Raw genomic sequence first — 20,189 nt, forward strand, 5'->3', positions numbered from 1 at the left:
CCCCCTAACTAGTTTCCGTCCCCGAACAAGCCCTCTGAGTCTTTGTCTCTACTGCCTCTCCATGCGGCTTCACTCTCCTGCTCCCTCACAGTGCTTCCCTCTTCTCAAGTCCAGGCTATAATCCACATTCCATATTGCATATGAAGTCCTCCACCCTGCATACCCCCTGCCCCTGGCTAGACATCCAAGACTGAAATACTGCAGCATTCACTTTCCAGATCACTTATCCCGCATTTATCGATCACGCTTGCTGTCTACTACTACTCTCTTCAACCTGATTAGAAGTTCTTAAAGGGGAGATGATGTTCTGTCCGTCCCTGTTTCCCTCAGCGTCCAGTCTACTATATAAACTAGAAATACTCGGTAAGTATTTCTGACGTGACTGATTCAGAGGCTGAAATTCAAGGGACCCAGATTATAAAAATGTCTTACACAAAACTTCTAGGTAAAAATACCATGAGAAACTACCTACCTTTTGTAACAGCTGCTGAAGCAGAGCTGGGGATAATCGGAGTTGGGGCAGCTACAGGCAGAATGGCAGGGGACTTGTTGGCAGAAAATGACTGAACCACTAACAAGTTAAAAAAAAGAGAGAGGGGCTGTAAGAAATATAAAAATTATCACTCCCAGGCGATGGCCTCATTTTAGACGAATGGCACAGAAACAGTTTCAGTACAACGTTAAAAAGGTCCTTACTGAATACAGTGATTTGACAAGGTCGGCTGTTTACTGACAACACAAGGGTAAGTGAGCTATGCTCTTCAACTGTGCAAATGGGGGCTGGTCACTAAGAAAATAAAAATCCAATTAGCCTGGAACTCTCATAAATCCTTAAAAATACTATCCCTCTACTGAACTTTAGAAATGGGGAGCTACTTAGAAACCAATACATCATCTGGGGTTCACATTCAGGGTGAGAGTCAAGTGCTCCAGAGTTCAAAATGCCAAGGAGAACAGATGGTCAAAGGGCAGGCCGCCCGGGGAGGAGCCGCCGGCAGAATATGGCCCTCCGTCCCCCAGCCACGGAGGCCTGCACACCCCCGGTGATGGACTTACCTTTATTCACAGGCATCAGGATAGTCTGTACCCCTCCGGATGTATTTACACTGAGTGGCTTGAGCTGGCTGGGGATCGTCAGGACAGCCTGCTGGGGATTGGATTGACTGGAGTGAATCTTTAGCAATCCTAAAACAAGTTGGAAGATAAGGCCAAGCTGAAGATCAGATGCTTTCTTGAAGTCCTGCCCTCTTGAGCATTCATGTGTTCTCACAGGAGGAAGGTCTTAGGGCATCTACCCCTTCAACGAACAGAAAGCTGGAAGCATGAGTCATGGGCGTGGCAGATTTCACAATGAAAAAAATGATGTGACAGTGAGGACCAAGTTTTGCCCCACAATCTCACTTACAGTCCAGCTGTGGAGACAACAGCATTAACATTTTAAGATAGTTCTCTCCCATGTTTGTTTTCTTTTTTTTTTTTTTTTTTTTAAATTTAAATTTTTATTTTTTTTTAAAGATTTTATTTATTTATTTGACAGAGAGAAACCACAAGTACACTGAGAGGCAGGCAGAGAGAGAGAGTAGGAAGCAGGCTCCCTGCTGAGCAGAGAGCCCGATGCGGGACTCGATCCCAGGACCCTGAGATCATGACCTGAGCCGAAGGCAGCGGCTTAACCCACTGAGCCACCCAGGCGCCCCTCATGTTTGTTTTCTATGACAATTTCTTCATTCTGTATACAGCTGTGACAGGTACAAACTGGATGTAAAATTTTATATACTGATTTGGAGAACTGTAATTTCCTACTTAAAAACCTTCTCTGGAGGTGCCTGGGTGGCTCAGTCAGTTGAGTGTCTGTCTTCTGCTCAGGTCATGATCCTGGGATCATGACCCAACCCAAAGGCAGACACTTAACAACTGAGCCATCCAGGTGCCCCTCGAATGCTGTTTTACGTTTTACGTGACGGCATTCATCTCTGTTTTGTTCTGTGTGCTATCTCATAATAAAAGCACTTTGTCGTTTTCTACTGGCCCTCTGAATGTCTCCAGTAGTTGTGTAAGGGAAATGGGAGTATGGAAGTTACCCCTAAAGGAAAGTGGGAGAGGATGACCCTTTCTGGAATGGTAAGTGGGAGAGTGCCTGGCTGACTTGGTCAGTTGAGCATTCCACTCTTGACCTTGGGGTCTTGAGTTTGAGCCCCACGTTGCAGGTAGAGTTTGCTTTAAAAAAATGATAAATTGAGAATGTCTGATGTTTGGAAGGTAAGAGCTGCAAAGAGGGAGAAGTTAGAAGACATGGTGAGTACACAGATTTTCAGAGCTTTTGATCTATAGGGCTGGTGTGAAGGGGATACAGATAACTGGGCACAGATTAAAGTGAACTCTGAATACTTTGGAACTAATTTTGGAAACATTCTCTAGGCAGCCAGGAGCCAGAAAAGGTTTTTTGTTTTTTAAAGATTTTATTTTTATTTGACAGAAACGGAGAATGAGAGATAGGCAAGGGGAGGAGCAGGCAGAGGGAGAGGGAGAAGCAGGCTCTCCGCCGAGCAGAGAACCCGATGTGGGGCTCGATGTGGGGCTCCCTGCTCAGCGGGAAGCCTGCTTCTCCCTCTCCCATTCCCCCTGCTTGTGTTACCTCTCTCAATGTGTTGCTCTGTATCGAATAAATAAATAAAATCTTAAAAAAAAAAAAAAAGCATTCAAGGGGCACCTGCGTGGCTCAGTCGATTAAGCATCAGACTCTTGATTTTGGCTCAGTCATGATCTCAGGGTGGTGAGATCCAGCCCTGCGCCAGGCCCCACGCCCCACTCCCCAATCGCTCACATGTTCACCTTCTCTCTCTTAAAAAAAAAGAGAAAAGAAAAAAGAAAAAAACTATAGGATTCGAGACTCAAGATACTTTAAGGCACTGGAAAGCAGCGGGTATGAGCAAAAGGAAAGGAAACAAATACTTTCTGAAACAAAGATTCTCTTTTTTATTTAAGTAACTTAAATAAAAAAGAGAACTTTCTTTGGAATAGATGAATGTCAAATTGATCTGGTGGTACGTTCTTACTGAGACGTGCCCTCAGAGAAGACAACTATGACCTGGTTTTTCATATTTTTAAAATCCTTATTTTTATCAAAATATTACAGGCTTATCAGTTGAAAATAAAGTGCTAAAAAGGCTTTGAATTAAATACAGTCATCCTTTCCTCCACCTCTCCCCGTCTTCATGTAGTTCCTCAGCAGCATCCACTCTCAACCCTGTTGGCTCCTTCTTTTAATATTTATCTCAGTAACTTGAAAAGACTGTCTACCGTAGGCCTTAATTTTGATGGCACACACGGACTTGCTATCTGGGTAGACGCAGGCATTTTAAGGCACTGCCACCCCTCACCACCAGTAGTGTTCTCTACTGATCCAAAGAACACCACTACACTGAGATTCCATTTTGGTCTCTGGAGATAATATTTGCTCTTTTTTTAGTTCTTAGTTCTCCTTCAACATCTTACCAAGTCTTCCCACTTTCTTCAAAACTGCTATAAACCACCTCCCCCCTTATATAATTCTCCGTATGGTCAGCTCTCCTAGGTGACTTCTAGTTCCACTCTTTCTAAGAGAGAACTTTGCCTAGCTCTCTGATCGGCTCCACTGGGTCTTCCAGGCCTGCGGACCCGTGGCCATCCTGGGACATCCTTCACCATTACCCTGGGAATTCCCTTTGCCTTCCTTCTATACTGGATCTCATTTCTTCTTTCTTGCTCTATACCTCTTCACTCTGGTAAAAAAAATACATACTTTAGTAATGTCTTGAGGCAGGGAGCACAAGAGAGAGTTAGAACTGTGCCTGTCAGAAAATATTTCTACCCTCACTCTCAGTAATTACCCGGCTGGCAACAGAACTCTCGGCTACAAGTCATTTTCCCCTAGAATTTTGAAGAGCAGGCTCACGGCTTCCAGCACTGCTGAGAAGCCCAATGATAATGTAATTTTTGAACTTTTCTTCTTCTGATGGCTTGTCAGACCCTCTCCTTGTCCCTGGGGTCTTGATTTCATGAACAAACGGTGCCTCCATGTGAGGCGTCTTTCATTCCTTGTGCCAGACACTGTGCCTTTTGAGTTTGGAAGTTTGTCTCTTCAATTCTGAGATAAACTGTTTCCTTTCTTGGATCATTTCCTTCCCACTATCTTCTGTTTTCTTTCTGGTACTTCTTTTAGTTTGATATTGCCAGGACTCCCTGATACACCACCGAATTTTGTTTAGTGTCCACTTCTTGGTTTGCTCTCTGTTTCTACCTTGTGCCCCAGAGTTTAGTCTAAATGCTACAGCCAGTGATTCTTTGGAAAGGTGAGGCAGATCATGTTACGCCTTTGTTTTAAATCTTCCAATGGCTTCCCTTGGAGTAAAAGTCAAAGTTCTTAACATGACCTCCAAAGGCCCTATGTGATTTGGCCTCTATCACTCTGACTTTATGTCCCAGTACTCTTTCCCTTGCTCATTCTGCTCCAGGCACAACAGTGACCTTGTTCAAAATACTCCCTAATGCACACACAAAAAATTAAATAAAAAAATTAATGGGTATACCGCAGTTAAAACAGAGCTGACATATAAACAAAAAAATTAACGGGCAGCAGAAAATAGTTTGGCTCTTCTGTGAAAACATTATATACAGAAAGTTTCAGCAGAAGCATCTCAGGAAATGAGAACTTAAAGCCAGGAGACTTCGTTTACTTCATGTTAAAAACTTAATTAGAAAAGGGGAAGGCGGGAGTGTCTGGGTGGTGTAGTTGGTTAAGCACGTGGCTCTTGATTTTGGATCAGGTCATGATCTCAGGGTGGTGGGATTAAGCCTGCACCAGGCTCCAGCTCAATGGGGAGTCTGCTGGAGAGTCTCTCCCCCTCTGCCCCTCACTCTAACCCCCACTGAGCTCTCTAAAAAAAGAAAAGGAGAGGGCATTTATTTCTCATAAAGTGATCCTCTATTTCTACAATTTCTACTCCAATCCCAACACAGTGTCTGCAAACATTCTGTTAGCAGAGAACAGCACTCTCTATACTAGAACTTGCTCGATGGTAACTGGTAGGTGGAAGTCATGGGAAAAACTACCAGCCTTTATCTCTGGTCTCGAACTACCCAAAAAAAAAGACATGGGGGTTTGGGGACACGTATGAAATGTAGTAATAATAGCAATAAGAATAACAACACTCACAATCTTTTATCCAAAGGCACTAAGGTACTCGCGTGTATGTGTGTGTTAATGTATGTTTTTGTGTGTCAATCAGTGCCAGCGGGTAAGCTGTTATTGATCTGTAACAAGGTCACACAGAATCTAAGAGTGTTCAGAAACATTTCTAACAGTGTGACGCTGCTGTGACATTTTTATTGTACTTTACAGGAGTATCTGCCCTCAAGCACATTAGTATTTTTGTGGCAAAACACAAATATTCACAGTCAGTCATATAAACAGCCTGTCCAACAGAGGTCAGATTTCACACTAAAATTAGTTACGCAAACAAAGAAACAAAAAAACACTTTTGGTCTTCACAGCTTTTTTGGATTTTAGAGTTCAAGGAAATGCGGACAAGGATACTAAACTCTCTAATAGCGGCGATTATTTATATAATGGCTACTACATGTTGGACAGCAGTCTAAGCACTTACATATGGATTCATTAATCCTCTCAACCGTATGACAGTATTATTATCAACCTTATTTTACAGCCAAGGAAACTGAACCAAGTTTTTCAACTAAGGCAATTTGGCTCCAGGATTTGTGCTGTATGTTAACCAACAAAGTGAAAGGCACACTCTTCGGGGCCATTTGGGGTGGGCCCAAAGAGAGCAGCTATCTTGCCAGACTGTACACATGTCACTCTAACGCTACCCAACATAACAATTCATGTTAAAAATCACAACTTGGAGTCATCAAGGCTAACTTTTATTTTAAATACTGTTTATGAAAGTATGTTTTATAATGTCTTCCATTCAAAACTGATGATAATAAAAAAGAAAATGATAATGTAAGGAGAGTAAATTTTCAGTTCTCCACAAAGTTACATGATGAAAGCAGTTAAAATACTCCACAGAGCTCTGGATGGCTAAAATCTTATTATATCATTTAAAAATTATTATTCCATCCACAAACCATTTCGGACTTAAGGATTTATGTGTAGATTTTAGGAATAAATGATCAAAAATGCAGCTATATGGAAAATATTGCTGAGTTAACTATTTTTAACAACTTACTATACAAAATACCATGAAGACCTTCCAAAAAATGTTCTAGTCCAAAGAAGGCAGAGAGCAAGAATGTCCTTATGATACAACTGACCTGACACGGTGGCCTTCCCGGAGATGGGGTTTGGCGCGGGCACCAGAGATGTGGCGCTGATGACGGAGGGAGCTGCAGCCTTGCAGGATGGCATGGGGGCCTGGCTCACACACACTGCTTGCTGCCCAGAAGTTTTCACTACAGAACCGATAGCAGATGATGAACTGGGAGTTGTTCCTTCTGACTGCTCACACACAGGGCCAAAAATAGTACAAATTAAGAAGAAAGCAGTGTAACTTACTTAGAACAATGACTGCCATGTAGTATATTCAACAATGTTATCTATTAGCTATTATTTTTAACTACCCGTTAAATGCCATGTCATTTAAATACCATTGCCTCTCTTGTTCGGTGTTTCCAACTCTGAACTTTCAGAGTTCATGGGCCAGAAAAGTTTTTAAATTTTTTTTTTTTTTTTTAAAGATTTTATTTATTTATTTGACAGAGAGAAATTACAAGTACACTGAGAGGCAGGCAGAGAGAGAGAGAGAAGGAAGCAGGCTCCCTGCTGAGCAGAGAGCCCGATGCGGGACTCGATCCCAGGACCCTGAGATCATGACCTGAGCCGAAGGCAGCGGCTTAACCCACTGAGCCACCCAGGCGCCCAAAGTTTTTAAATTTTTAATGGCTACCATATTAAGAAGAACAACAAAAACCCTCACCACCTATTACATCTCTTCATAAAAGGATATTTCAACACCAAAAAGAGGAAGTCATAAACTCAGAATATAAAAGTGGAATAAAATGAGTTTTATTAAAAACTCACTATAATATCTTAACATTTGTCTCATTCGTCCCACCATCTACTACATGGCAGGCATGACATTAAATGCTAGGGCCCAGGGGCGCCTGGGTGGCTCAGTGGGTTAAGCCCCTGCCTTTGGCCCGGATCATGATCTTGGGGTCCTGGGATCGAGTCCCGCATCGGGCTCTCTGCTCAGTGGGGAGCCTGCTTTCCCCTCCCTCTCTTGCCTGCCTCTTTGCCTACTTGTGATCTCTGTCAAATGAATAAAGCTTAAAAAAAAAATTTATAAATGCTAGGGCCCAGAGTAAAAGCCCTCAAGGAGGACAGGGTTACCAAACTATGATGAGTGCTATAGTAGGCCTGGTACAAGGTACTATTAAAATGGAGAGAAAAATTACTGTTTCTGTCTAGGGATGGGAAGCGGAGAGTACTGGGAAAACTTCATGTACAAGCATGGCGCTTTAGGGGAATCCTCAAAATTCAAGACAAGGAAAGGGGGAGACAAAGGAATGTTTCTTGGCAGAAGTTGGCAGAAGATAGTAGATAGAAAGAGAAGCATGAAAGAACACGATATGTTCAAGGAACTACAAAGTAAGAGTGATATGACTAAGCATATGAAAGGTCTAGTAGGAGGAGATAAAGCCTGGAAAAAGAACTTGAGATGCCAAGACAATTCAACAGGGAAACAGACTTCAACTATTGCTGAGCCAACTGGCTATCTATATACAAAAGAATGAAGTTTGGTCCTTACCTCACACCATGTAAAAATTAACTCAAAATGATCAAAGACCTACATATAAGAGCTAAAACTATAAAACTCTTCGAAGAAAATACTGGCTCAAATTTTGTGAATTTGGATTAGGCAAAGGCTTCTTAGCTATATCGACAGCATAAGCAATAAAAGGAAAATAAACTGAACTTCATCAAAATTTTAAAATTTTGTGGTTTTCAAAGAGTACCCTCAAGAAAGTGAAAAGATGTCCCACTGAGTGGGAGAAAATTTTTGCAAATCTAATAAGAGACTCATATCTAGAATATCTAAAGAACACTTAAAACTCAGTAATAAAAAAGAATAAATAATGAGCAGAGGATCTGAAGAGAATTCTCCCAAGAAGATACAGAAATGGACAATAAGTACATGCAAAGATGCTCAGTATCATTAGCTATCACGGAAATGCAAATCAAAACCACAATGAGATACCACTTCACACCCACCAGAATGGCTGTAACAACAAGAAAAAATGTACAAGAACAAGCATCAGCAAGGATGTGGAAAAACTGGAGCCCTCATACATTGCTGGTAGGAGTCTAAAATGGTGCAGCTATTTGGAAAAACTGGCAGATCCTCAAAATGTTTAACAGCTTATGATAGGACCAGAATCCCTATGTATATAGCAAAAAAAACCCCAAAACATATGATTATATAAAAACTTGAACATAAATGTTCACAGTAGCATTATTCATCATAGTCAAAAGGTAGAAACCATCCATATGTCCATAAACTAATAAATATATAAACAGAATGTGATATGGCCATAAAATTGGATATTGACTATTCACGTATAAAGTAGTACTAATACATGCTACAATGCGGATAAACCCTGAAAATATGAGAAAGAAGCCAGACACAAGAAAGATCAGTGGTTGTCTAGTATCAGGGGTTGGGGGGGGGGGGGAACAGGAAGTGACGGCTATTGCTTATGGAGTTCGCTTGAGGAGTGATTAAACATTCTACAACGGATAGTGATGACGACTGCACAACCTTGAGAATATAATAAAAACCACAGAACTGCACACTTGAAAATGGAGAATGGCATGTGAACTGTATTTCAAGTTTTTAAAAAAGATAAATATGACCCACTGGTATACCTGCTAAATATCTTATGTTTTTACTACTTTTGATGTTGCATTACGGTTTTCTACTGTCATGATAATCCTCACCGGCTGGGCAGGACCGTTTGCTGAGAGGGCCACAGCTGGGGAAGTGGCCGTTGTGATCACCCCTCCTGCCACTCTGAGCATGGTGGTTCCAGGCTTTGAGAGTTGCGAGGTGGCTGGCACAGACTTCAGTGTGCTATCAGATATTTTCATTAGCGATGCTTGTCCCCCAGGGGCTGCCTGCAGAAACAAAATGGGTGGAAGTAATAAAGTTGCCCTGGTTCACAGGCACAGTTTATTCCTTACCTAGGCAGGGCCCATGAATCAGAGCATATCCAAGAAGGTCTTGCTAATCACATATAGGTGTTTGGGCACCTTTCCAGTAAGCTCTCAAGTCTGACTTTTTACATACAGACATTCCTTTACCTCTAATGCAGATTAAGTAAAGGAATGCATTCGCAAGTCACTATTTGGCAGCAGTGACTGCAGAGATACCAGGTCATGTGTTATCAGAATTTGCTCCTAAATGTACACGTAACCTTTAAACATGAAAATCTAAACAAGATTTAAATGGGTACCTTAAGTGCTCTAGGCTGGTTCAGGCTCAGATTTTTACTACCATTCAACAAATGTAGTACCATTCAACAAACTACAGTATTACTGGGTTAAATCAAGGCTCAGCAAGTTTTTCCTGTAAATGGCATAAGCCTGTAGAGCACTGCAGGCCATATGGTCTTTGTTTCAACTCCTCAGCTCTACTGTTACAGCATGAAACATGTGTGGCTGTGTGCCAATAAATTATTTATAAAAACAGGAAGCCTGGAGCATAGTATGCAGACCTCCTGGCCCAAACGATTGCTTAATGCCCAAATTAATACACTCTACAAGCAGGGACCATTCTTCAGTCCTTGAGGAGCTACTTTGTGTCAGGATGGAAGAAAGCATTTTCATGTACCTTACGTCATTCAACCTTGTCATAAACTTCAGAGGGTAGGTTCTAGTCTCATTTTACAGAAGAAAAGATTAAGGTCAGTAGTTTTACCAGGATCACACAGTTAGTAACAGGAGGAACCATGACTAGAATCTAGAAGCAGTAGCCATGGCATAACTTATTATGCATTGGAGTCTGATGCAAATTAAAACCACAATGAGGTATCACTTCATACTCACAAAAATGGCTAAAAATGTAAAGGAAGAAGGTCCTCCGTGTTGTTGAGGATATAGGACAACTGGAACTCTCTCACGTTACTTATGGGAGAGTCAAATGGTACAACCACTTTGCAAACTGTTTGTCAGTTTCTTATAAACGCTCTTATACACATATACTTACCCTAGGACCTAGCTATTCTACTGCACAAAAGAGCTACACAAGAATGTTCATAGCGGTATGGTTCATAATAAAAAACCAGAAATAATCCAAGTGTCTATCAACAGCAGAATAAAAGTCGTACAAGAAAATACTACTTAAGAATAAAAAAGAATAGGAGCGCCTGGGTGGCTCAGCGGGTTAAGCCTCTGCCTTCAGCTCAGGTCATGATCTCAGGGTCCTGGGATTGAGTCCCGAATCGGGCTCTCTGCTCCGCAGGGAGCCTGCTTCCCCCCCTCCATCTCTCTCTGCCTGCCTCTCTGCCTACTTGTGATCTATCAAATAAATAAAAAAGAATAAACTACTGATACACATATGGATAAATCTCAAAAACATGTTAGAACAACAGAAAATGGACATGAAAGACTATATACTATATAGTTTTACTGACATGAAGTTCAGAAACAGAGATTAGCTCATCTATGGTGACAGAAATAGAAAAATGATGACTGAAAGCGAAATAAGGGTACACTTTAGAGTGATGGAAATGTTCTGTATCTTGACTGGGATAGTGCTTGCATGATTTTACACATTGGTCAACACTCACTTAACAGTACACTTACGATCTGTGCACTGCTCTATGTAAATAATACTTATTAAAAAGCAACGATAATTGTTCTGCTGTAGCCAAACAGGGAGAATACCACTACACTGGCTGCAACCATAAGCAGGTAAGAAAAAATAAGCTAAGATTTTAAAGAACTGCCTGAAGAATTCTGGGACCTCATATCTGTTTAAATACTAAGCACACCTGACCAAAGGGAAATTAGTACTCAAAGAAACCAAACACTAGAAATATGAGAAGATCAGTGATCAAGAAAAAAAGGGGAAGATGCATAACTACCATAATCAAGAATGAAAGGGAGGGGTGCCCGGATGGCTCAGTTGGTTATGCATCTGACTTTTTTTTTTGTTTTTAAAGATTTTATTTATTTATTTGACAGACAGAGATCACAAGTAGGCAGAGAGGCAGGCAGAGAGAGAGGGGGAAGCAGGCTCCCCACCGAGCAGAGAGCCTGATGTGGGTCTTAATCCCAGGACCCTAGGATCATGACCTGAGCAGAAGGCAGAGGCTTAACCCACTGAGCCACCCAGGCACCCCTGCATATGACTCTTGAGTTCAGCTCAGGTCATGATCTCAGGGTTGTGAGATCGAGCCCCGCAGCGGGCTGGCCCCATGCTGGGTGTGGAGCCTGCTTAAGATACTCTCTCTTCCTCTGCCTCTCCCCGCAACCCCCCAATCCCCACTCAGGCACTCTTGCTCTAAAAAGAAAGAAAAGAAAAGAATATAAAAAGGGGACCATCCAAATATTTTACAGACATTAAAAGGATAATAAAGGAAAATTATGAACAATTTTATTCTAGTAAATTCAACCACTTAGATGAAATGGACACATTTCCTTGAAGCTGTAACTGATCAAACCTCCCTCAAGATGAAACAAATAACCTGAATAGTCCTGTATCCAGTAAATAAATTGAAATTGTAGTTAAAAACCTTCCCAATTAACACAACTCCAGGCCATTATGGCTTCACTGGTGTACTCAAGACAGTCAAGAAACAATACCAAATCTACATAAAATCTTCGCAAAAAAGTGAATAGGAGAGAAAAGTTCCTAACTCATTTTAGGAGGTCAGCATCACTCTATTATCAAAACCAGACAAGAATTATGAAGAGAACCATGGACCAATAACCCTCACAGAAATTCTAAACAAAATTTTATGAAATGAAATCCAACAATACCTTCAAACAAGATAACATGTCAAAACCAAATGGGTTTTCAAGGGCTAGAGGGCTAGTTTAACACTTTTTTAAAACTTTCATGTTTTTTAAGTAATCTCTATGCCCAATGTAGGGCTCGAACTCATGACCCTGAGATCAAGAGTCACATGCTCCACCAGCTGAGCCAGACAAGCACCCCTTGGTTTAACATCTTAAAAATTAATGTAATTCACCATGTTAACAAAAAAAGAAAAACCATACGATCTTCTCAACAAACAGAAAAAAATGCAATATCCACATTCCATGCTTTGAGAGCTACTGATTTAGACACAGAGGAAATGCACTATTTTTTTGATAAATGTTATCTTACTGCCTGCATCCTTCTAAACCTTGTTTGCTTCATTTGGTAAATTTCTGAGATTTAGATATAGATTCTCTGGCAGGTAATTATGACATCCCTCACCCAGCTAAAATTCCCTGTCATTGTTCTTTGGCTTATACTAAAAAACTCTACAGAAACAGGTACCAAAACCCCTACAGCATTTACTTTTTTTTTTTTTTTTAAGATTTTATTTATTTATTTGACAGACAGAGATCACAAGTAGGCAGAAAGGCAGGCAGAGAGAGAGGGGGAAACAGGTTCCCCGCTGAGCAGAGCCCAATACGGGGCTTGATCCCAGCACCTGAGATCATGACCTGAGCCAAAGGCAGAGGCTTTAACCCACTGAGCCATCCAGGCGCCCCAAGAATTTACTTTTTTTTTTTACAACTAGCCCTTGAACAACAGGGCTTTGAGCTACACATGTCCACTTACATGTGGGGTTTTTTAAATTGTCATTTTAAGAAGGCTCCCTGCCCAACGTGGGACTTGAACTCACAACCCTGATATCAAGAGTCAGATACTCTACTGACTAAGCCTGTCAGGTAGGTGCCCCAGTGGGTTTGTTTGTTTGTTTGTTTTAATAAATACATTATAGTTCTGTAAATATTCCTTCTTCCTTGGGATTTTTTTTTAAGATTATATTTATTTACTTGACAGAGAAAATAACAGCAAGAGAGGGAACACAGGCAGAGGGAGTGGGAGAGGGAGAAACAGGCTTCCCAACGAGCAGAGAGTCCGATGTGGGGCTCATCCCAGGACCCTGGGATCATGACCTGAGCCAAAGGCAGACGTTTAAAGACTAAGCCACGCAGGTGCTCCTTAAAAAAAAAATGACTTTTTAGTAACATTTTCTTTTCTCTAGCTTATTTGATTGTCAGAATGGAGTATATAATACATACAATGTACAAAATGTGTGTTAATCGACCATGTTTTCAGTAAGGCTCCTGGTCAATGGTAGGCTATTAACAGTGGGGGAAGTCTAGTTATATGTGAATTTTCCACTGCATGAGAGGTTGACGCCCCAACGCCCACACTGAGCAAGGGTCAAGTGTATAAGGATATTGTGGCTGTCATCACCTATTACACATTTAGAATCTCCTAGATATGAAGTTCCCCCAGAGAAATTTTTAGAATGAGGTATTAAGAAAATTTTATTTCTTTAAGGAAATATTACGTAGAGGTTTTTTTTTTTTTTTTTTTTTTTTGCCTCTCACAAATAGTGTGAATTTTATAACTGATCATGCTTTTGATTTGCTTTGGTAAATATACAGGACATAACTGTCTGCATATCTAAGAACTCTCTGGCCTTATCTTCTCATTCTACTTAAATTTCCCCAAATCTCAAGATTTTATCCTTATTTTTCTATTCTATTTTATTGTTCTTTTTCTCATGCAACCTTAATTTCTTTGTGGAAAGAGATAAGCTGTAAACATTTAAATAAACGCCATCACCAGCCTGTATTTGGGGAATATGAATATTTACCTGGGTAAACAAAGTGGTTTTTTGTCCAGAGATGACTTTTAATGTTTGTTGTCCTTGTGCAGAAGATGTGCTGACTCCCAGTGTTCCTTGGACCACTGACCCAGTAGTCAGCTGTTTTCCAGATGTCTGGGGTGATGGCTGACCAACTAAAAATGTACCCTAAGTTAGAAACAAATAAAGAACTACTCAGTAATTTGTGAAGTTCAAATGACTTGCCCTCTTTAAATCATAAGGTCCCATGATACAAGCTACAATGCCCCCCCTTCAATTCTGCAACTCAGCCAAAATAACTGAAAAGAACAGCTCTGTTCTCGATGTCACCAGCAATAGCTATCCCCACTTCTGAAACTTGGCACAGGAGTTACGGAGGAGGCTGCTGGAAATGCAAGCTCTACAACCTCGTCCATAAATTTGAGTTATTCAGGCTGATAACTACCCATCCTTCTCAATACGAACATCTAGACCAAAACCCCACGACCTTCCTTAGAAAGGAGTCAAGACTAAAAGGAGCAAGGGGAAAGAAGGTAGAAATTTGTTCCTAATCATGAATCCAGCCTAACTCCAAATGCCAAAACCTGATGGTATCTTTTTGGTTACTCTTTTCCAACAGAAAATTTTCAACGGCCTATTAACACTATTAATTACCTCACGGATTTAGGAAGCAACAATCTTTGAGTCCGAAAGCTCTAGGTTTAAGTCCAAATTCAAAGACTGGTTTAGCAGAGAGAGATCTTGGAAAAGTTACTTAAGTTTTTCTGAATCTCCATGTCCCCTTCTCTCAAAACAAAACAAGCCCCAAATAATACAGATTTATAACGTGACTAAAATGTTAGTACTGACTCCTGGTTCCAGAGATGTAAAGATAAATCCACTATAACTAAAGGTTCCAGTTATGTAAAGGTTCCAGAGATGTAAAGATAAATCCACTATAAATAACAAAATGATTTGAAAGACACTGGTCACAAATGTTCCGACCTGAGGAGTCTGCTTCAGGATGTAAGATGTGTAAGTCAGGTGCTGGGAGATCCCTCCTGGGCCAGCGGGGCTCTGGGTCCCTCCTGTGCCACCGCCACTGCCACCGCCTCCCCCACCGCCGCCACTACCTGCAGCTGAGCCAGACTGGAGGTCTGAAAATACAACAAAATGACAGCAACATTATAAGAAATAGTAAGAGGCTTACCAGATAAAACAGATGACCCCAGAGAGACATTTCCTTTACAGCAAGATTCCTTCCCGTTCCTATTTTCTCCTGGCTTTTTGTGGTAATATACCTATTCTGGGAGAAGGGTAAGGAGAATGCCCGAGAATTAAGGACTGAAATGGATTTCCTTGCGACTGAAGGACAGCTGACTAGTTCAGCAATCCATACAGTGAAGAACTTGGCTTTTAACAAGACTTCTGACTTTGTTGTGGGAGACAAGGAAGAGTCTGATACTGACACTTTCTAACCAAGTATAGACTATACGCTCAGAAAAGCGCTTCTCAACGTTCTGGCCTCTCATTCAATTTCAGTGACACTGCTGGAATTTGTTATAATTTCACAGTGCTCTCTTTTCTGCCTCCCTCTGACCTAAAAAAAAAAAAACACACAAAAATAAAACGTGTTTTCCTCATATTAATAATGGCTCCAGAGCCTCATCCCCACCTCCTTTTAAATTCCATTTTAAAGCCTCTGGATCCTCTTTATTTCCCTTTTAGTGACATAATGTATATAAACTAAAACCTAGGTGCCTTTCTGGGTGAACTACGGAATCCTCACATTGTCCTTTTCTTACATATCTCACTTTTGTATACCACTGCTTAGGGAGGACGGAGCAATTCCAGGTGAGAGAACAGAAATCACCCATTACAGTCAGTAAACAACATGGTGACTCGCTCACAGGCTACATTTGGCAATGGCAGCTCGTTTCTAGTGAACCTAATTGCTATACCAATTATACTTCTGATTCAGAGGGAAATAATTCCCTTTACCCTTTCCTTTCCAACACTATCCAAACTGTTTTTCTGTATAGGTCAAAGCAAAAGTTTGTTAAGTCTAGATAAACCACCTAATTTCCTTGGGGTTTTGAGGCTTATACACTAAGGCTGACCCTGTATGTCTCTTTCCATCTTCAAACTTGGCAAACTTAAGGTGCACATCTGAGTAACAATAGGCAGAGACACTTATTTCCACTCCTACTCCTATCCCCTCCAAAATAAATGACACAGGCTTCCAGCTACCATCTCCCCGGGTATCCCAGGTTTTTAGATACCACTGAAAAGAACTCTCTAGTTTATAGTTCACACAGACAGCTTTCTCCCAGCGCAGGCTCAGGAGCCATCCCACTCTCGTGCGATTTGTTCTGAGCCCAAACTCTGAACCTAACTGCTATAATGGAAAATATAACAGTGTTGCCTCCTAGAACTATGATCACTTAGACCCACTTCTAGTTAAGTTATGTGTAAGTTTTAAATCCACGCAGGCAAATACTACCATCATACCACCACAGAGAGCTAGGGAAACACGTCCTGAAACAGGTAAGAGGTGCCCTCGGGTGGAAGAGATGAACATACCCAGAGACCCAAGAACCAAATGATTTAATGACGGACTGACTAGCATTGTTGGTAGCTCGCAGGATGGCTCCTTGAGGGATCAGCAGCAATTTCCCTTTTCCTGAAGGGTTCTTGCTGTTCGTTGTAAGGTAGAGTTTAGTGCCAGGAGGCAAATTTGCCAAGTTGGCCAAATTAGTGGCTGGTAGCTGCAACGTTGCCATTACTAAAATGGTAAAGGGAAAAAAGAAAAAAAAAAATTAAGAGGAAAAAACAGTAAGTAAGACAAATTAGAACTGAGGGCAATGCTACTATTAAAATTAAAAATACAGAATAATAAAACACTTATTTAAAAAACACAAATAGTAAACTGCACAGTTTTCTTAGATACATAATACTTAAAAGGCTGATATTCTTAAATATCTTGCTAATTAAAAAATAACTTATGTATAAGAAGAGTTTGCTATAAATTACAAAGGAAATTTGTATTTGTACATAAATAGGACGACCATATGTCCCAGTTTGCCCGGAACAGTTCCAGTTTACACCTGTGTCCCATTTCCACACCCATGTCCTAATGATTATGAACAGTGACTCTTTTTACTCTCAAAAGTACTATGGCTTAGACAATCAAAGAAATAATAATGTTATTTGTAGATGAATACATATTTCCTCCTGAAATCTGTTCAATGCCCCTTTAACTAATTTTTAATAATGAAGGAATCTGTAGATTTGAAACAAGACTTCTAACCTCTCTCACTTTCTAAGAACTAAAAAAACGCCACAGTCAACAACTGGCACGTATAATATGAAATGATCGTTCACCTTTTTTAAAATCCCACTTATGTTGTTTCTCTCTTAGAATTCACTTTTCATGCATACGGCTGTAAACCTCTAAATGTGACTCTTCAGTGAAAACGTACACATCAAAATTTCTACAGCGACTCTGAATTCAAATCTCCATGAAATGAAGCCTACAGACTGACGTCAGTCACCGCAGGCAAAGGACTCTCAGAGACCCCCAGCCTGCGGCCCGAGTCCTCTTTCTCGTGACCACTTCACAGCGCAAGCATGGGGAAGCAAGCGCCCTAGAAGCTGCCCCAGAACAGTAGGGACTGACTAAAATCTGAGAGCCAACTCTCTCTACTACTGCCACAACTCATCCCAGCTCACACCACCGTACATTTGTACACTGTCCAGCAAACCTCTCTGGTCAGTCGCCAGCACCCGGAGTCCAGCCCACACTGCTCTCATTCCTGATCTGAACCCACCTCCTCAGTGCTTCCTCCTCCCCGACCCAGCTCTTTCACCGCACCCCCAGGAATTCCTGCTCTGGTCATGATACCCTCTAGACCCTCGACCTCTTTGAACATTAGCTCTTTTTGTGGTAATTAAACACTGAGTCCTCTGAAGACACGGGACTTCCCCAGCAGCCCCCTTAGCTTACCGCTGATTTTTAATCTCACCTGAGTGTCTGAGGGCCATGACTAGGGGAGGCAACTTTGTGCTCTCCAGTGTGGCTTCCAGACCACCACCACCCTTCATTCTGGAAGAAAACCTGCTGGTTCCTGTGAGGCTCATGCCTGGCTCTACCACCTTACCTCACCCTTCTCTGTTATTTACTGAACTCCCAGCAACTTCCCCTCACTTGCTGAGGACTGACTCCTGGCTCAGCCTTGCTCGAATGCCAACGATGGTCATCCTCAGTGAGAGCACGGTAAGTGACTTAATTCTCCTGCTTTTCAGGCACTTCACTTTCTAAACTCCAGAGATCACTTCTTCCAACCCATCTGAAGCACTCATTTTTAATGCCACGAATGGACTCTGTCATCACCAATTCATCACCTCTGAAATCTTTTATTTTGGACATCCATTACCTTCTTTTTCTTTTTTCTTCTGAATCTATTTTATTTTTTTGTATAAAGTTGATTCTGGTTATTCTTTCCATTTATTACTTAGTTTCTATATTTTCTTTTTAAACTTTTTTCAAGAATAATTAACAAATAGCTGAGTAGCAGGTATACAAGGTAATGATTCAGACATCACTGCCTTCTGTCCTTCTGACTCACTGCAACAACTCTTTAGCTTCATCATGACCCTCAAAAATTGGTAAATGTATCTAATGTCTTAGGTATATTTTTTCATGCCCTCAGAGAAACAACACATCAAGGCTTCAAACACACGCAAGGTGTTTAAACCTATTTAGTAGAGAATACATTAGTCAAGTATCTCAAAATACTGCTGACAAATGACCACCTCAAGATTTTAAGTCTGAAAAACAATCCAAAGTAGAGATAAAGTCAAATGAAAATTATCCTTCAGACCTGAAAGCAGTTAGCAAGAAATACCCTCTATTTTTATTTCTCTTGCTAACACACACACACACACCCCGCTTAAAATAAACCACTTACAGACCTCTATGTAAAATGTTACCTGAAAAAGGTTAACATGTTTTTATATACTGGTTATAGCATCAACCTAACAGGTTTTCTCAGAACTAAATAAACCACTAGCAAAGAACAGTCTAGAAACAGCTGCAGCTGAAAAAAAAAAAAAAAAAAAAAAAAAAAAGAAACAGCTGCAGCTGAAAGGACCCCCAAAGAGCATCAGTTACCTGAACCCTGGGATCCAGTCTTCTGAGGGCCGGCAGCAGTGACCTGAGCCTTGGTTAAGGCTTGCACTGGCTGAGCAACAATGGTTCCTCCACCTCCACTCACAATTGCTTTGGCAACTCCTTGTGTCACGACTTGCTTTGGCCCAACTGCTTTGGCAACAGAAGAGCTGGCCTTGGCTACAAGGATTTGGCCACCACTGATTGCCACAGCCTGTTTCACTGTTGAAGGTAAAGAAGACCCAACTGGCACCCCAACAACCTGTTGAAGATAGAGAAGAATACACCAGTGCTTCTTCTCAGTTCTTTCAAGGGCTCTTAGAACAGAACAGTCACTCTATTCTAGCAAAGATCAAAGCAAAGCCCTAGGTATAACATATGGAGTCTAATTTAATCGTCTAGGAATGCCAATGATAGATGTGCACAACGATATTTATTACATTTAGATATTATTACAGTAGAAGGCTATAGTTTTTGTCTTAGCCCCAGCTACTATCTAGAACTTATTTTATATGTTTTTTTTTTTTAAATTAGAAAGTACAGAAATACAAAGATAAAAATTCTACTTATCCAGAAATAACCTCTTATTCTTTCATTTTATTTATTTATTTATTTAAGTGAACTCCATCCCCAAGGTGGGGCTTGAACTCATGACCCCAAGATCAGGAGTTGCAAGCTCTACCCAACTGAGCTAACAAGGCACCCCCAGAAATAACTTAGTATTTTTAATATGTTTGCTTCCAATTTTTTAATGTACATTTTAAAACACAGATTAGGATTACATGTAGAGTTTTATAATTTTTAAATTTAACATCATATTACAAGCACTTTCCAATGTTACTATTTTTCAAACACATTTTTAGATGGCCAAATATATTAGAACAGATATACCATAATCTATGCAAACATTCACTACTGTGTGGATATCCAGGTAATTTTAAACTTCACATTAAGAAAAACTACAATAGGTGGCTCAGTGGGTTAAGCCTCTGTCATAATCTCAGGGTCCTGGGATTGAGCCCGTGTAGGATTCCCGCTCAGCGGGGAGTTTGCTTCTCCCTCTCCCTCTACCCCTCTCTGTTTATGCATGTTCTCTCCCAGATACATAAATAAAATCTTAAAAAAAACAAACTGTGCAATAAACATTTCCATATATGAA

At 40.8% G+C, this 20,189-nt stretch overlaps 1 protein-coding gene across 9 annotated transcripts in view; it reads right to left on the reverse strand.

Moving 5' to 3' along the window:
- The window catches only part of YEATS2 (YEATS domain containing 2), a 120,313-nt gene that overhangs the window by 15,078 nt on the left and 85,046 nt on the right, over positions 1–20,189 (reverse strand). For 8 of the 9 annotated variants that reach the window (XR_004284924.1, XM_032339303.1, XM_032339328.1 and 5 more), the window contains 8 exons: positions 19,034–19,292; positions 16,484–16,645; positions 14,866–15,017; positions 13,891–14,049; positions 9,002–9,178; positions 6,316–6,499; positions 1,057–1,185; positions 473–571 (listed from right to left, as the gene is read on the reverse strand). Coding sequence is in view for 8 of the 9 variants with exons in the window: in XM_032339303.1 (XP_032195194.1) it covers positions 473–571; positions 1,057–1,185; positions 6,316–6,499; positions 9,002–9,178; positions 13,891–14,049; positions 14,866–15,017; positions 16,484–16,645; positions 19,034–19,292 (1,321 nt within the window). In the remaining variant the exon portion in view is untranslated. Of the gene's footprint in view, positions 1–472; positions 572–1,056; positions 1,186–6,315; positions 6,500–9,001; positions 9,179–13,890; positions 14,050–14,865; positions 15,018–16,483; positions 16,646–19,033; positions 19,293–20,189 lie in introns of those variants that run through there. The other variant, XM_032339367.1, reaches the window with a different exon arrangement.

The sequence above is a fragment of the Mustela erminea genome, chromosome 1, assembly GCF_009829155.1.
Source record: "Mustela erminea isolate mMusErm1 chromosome 1, mMusErm1.Pri, whole genome shotgun sequence".
NCBI lineage: Eukaryota > Metazoa > Chordata > Mammalia > Carnivora > Mustelidae > Mustela > Mustela erminea.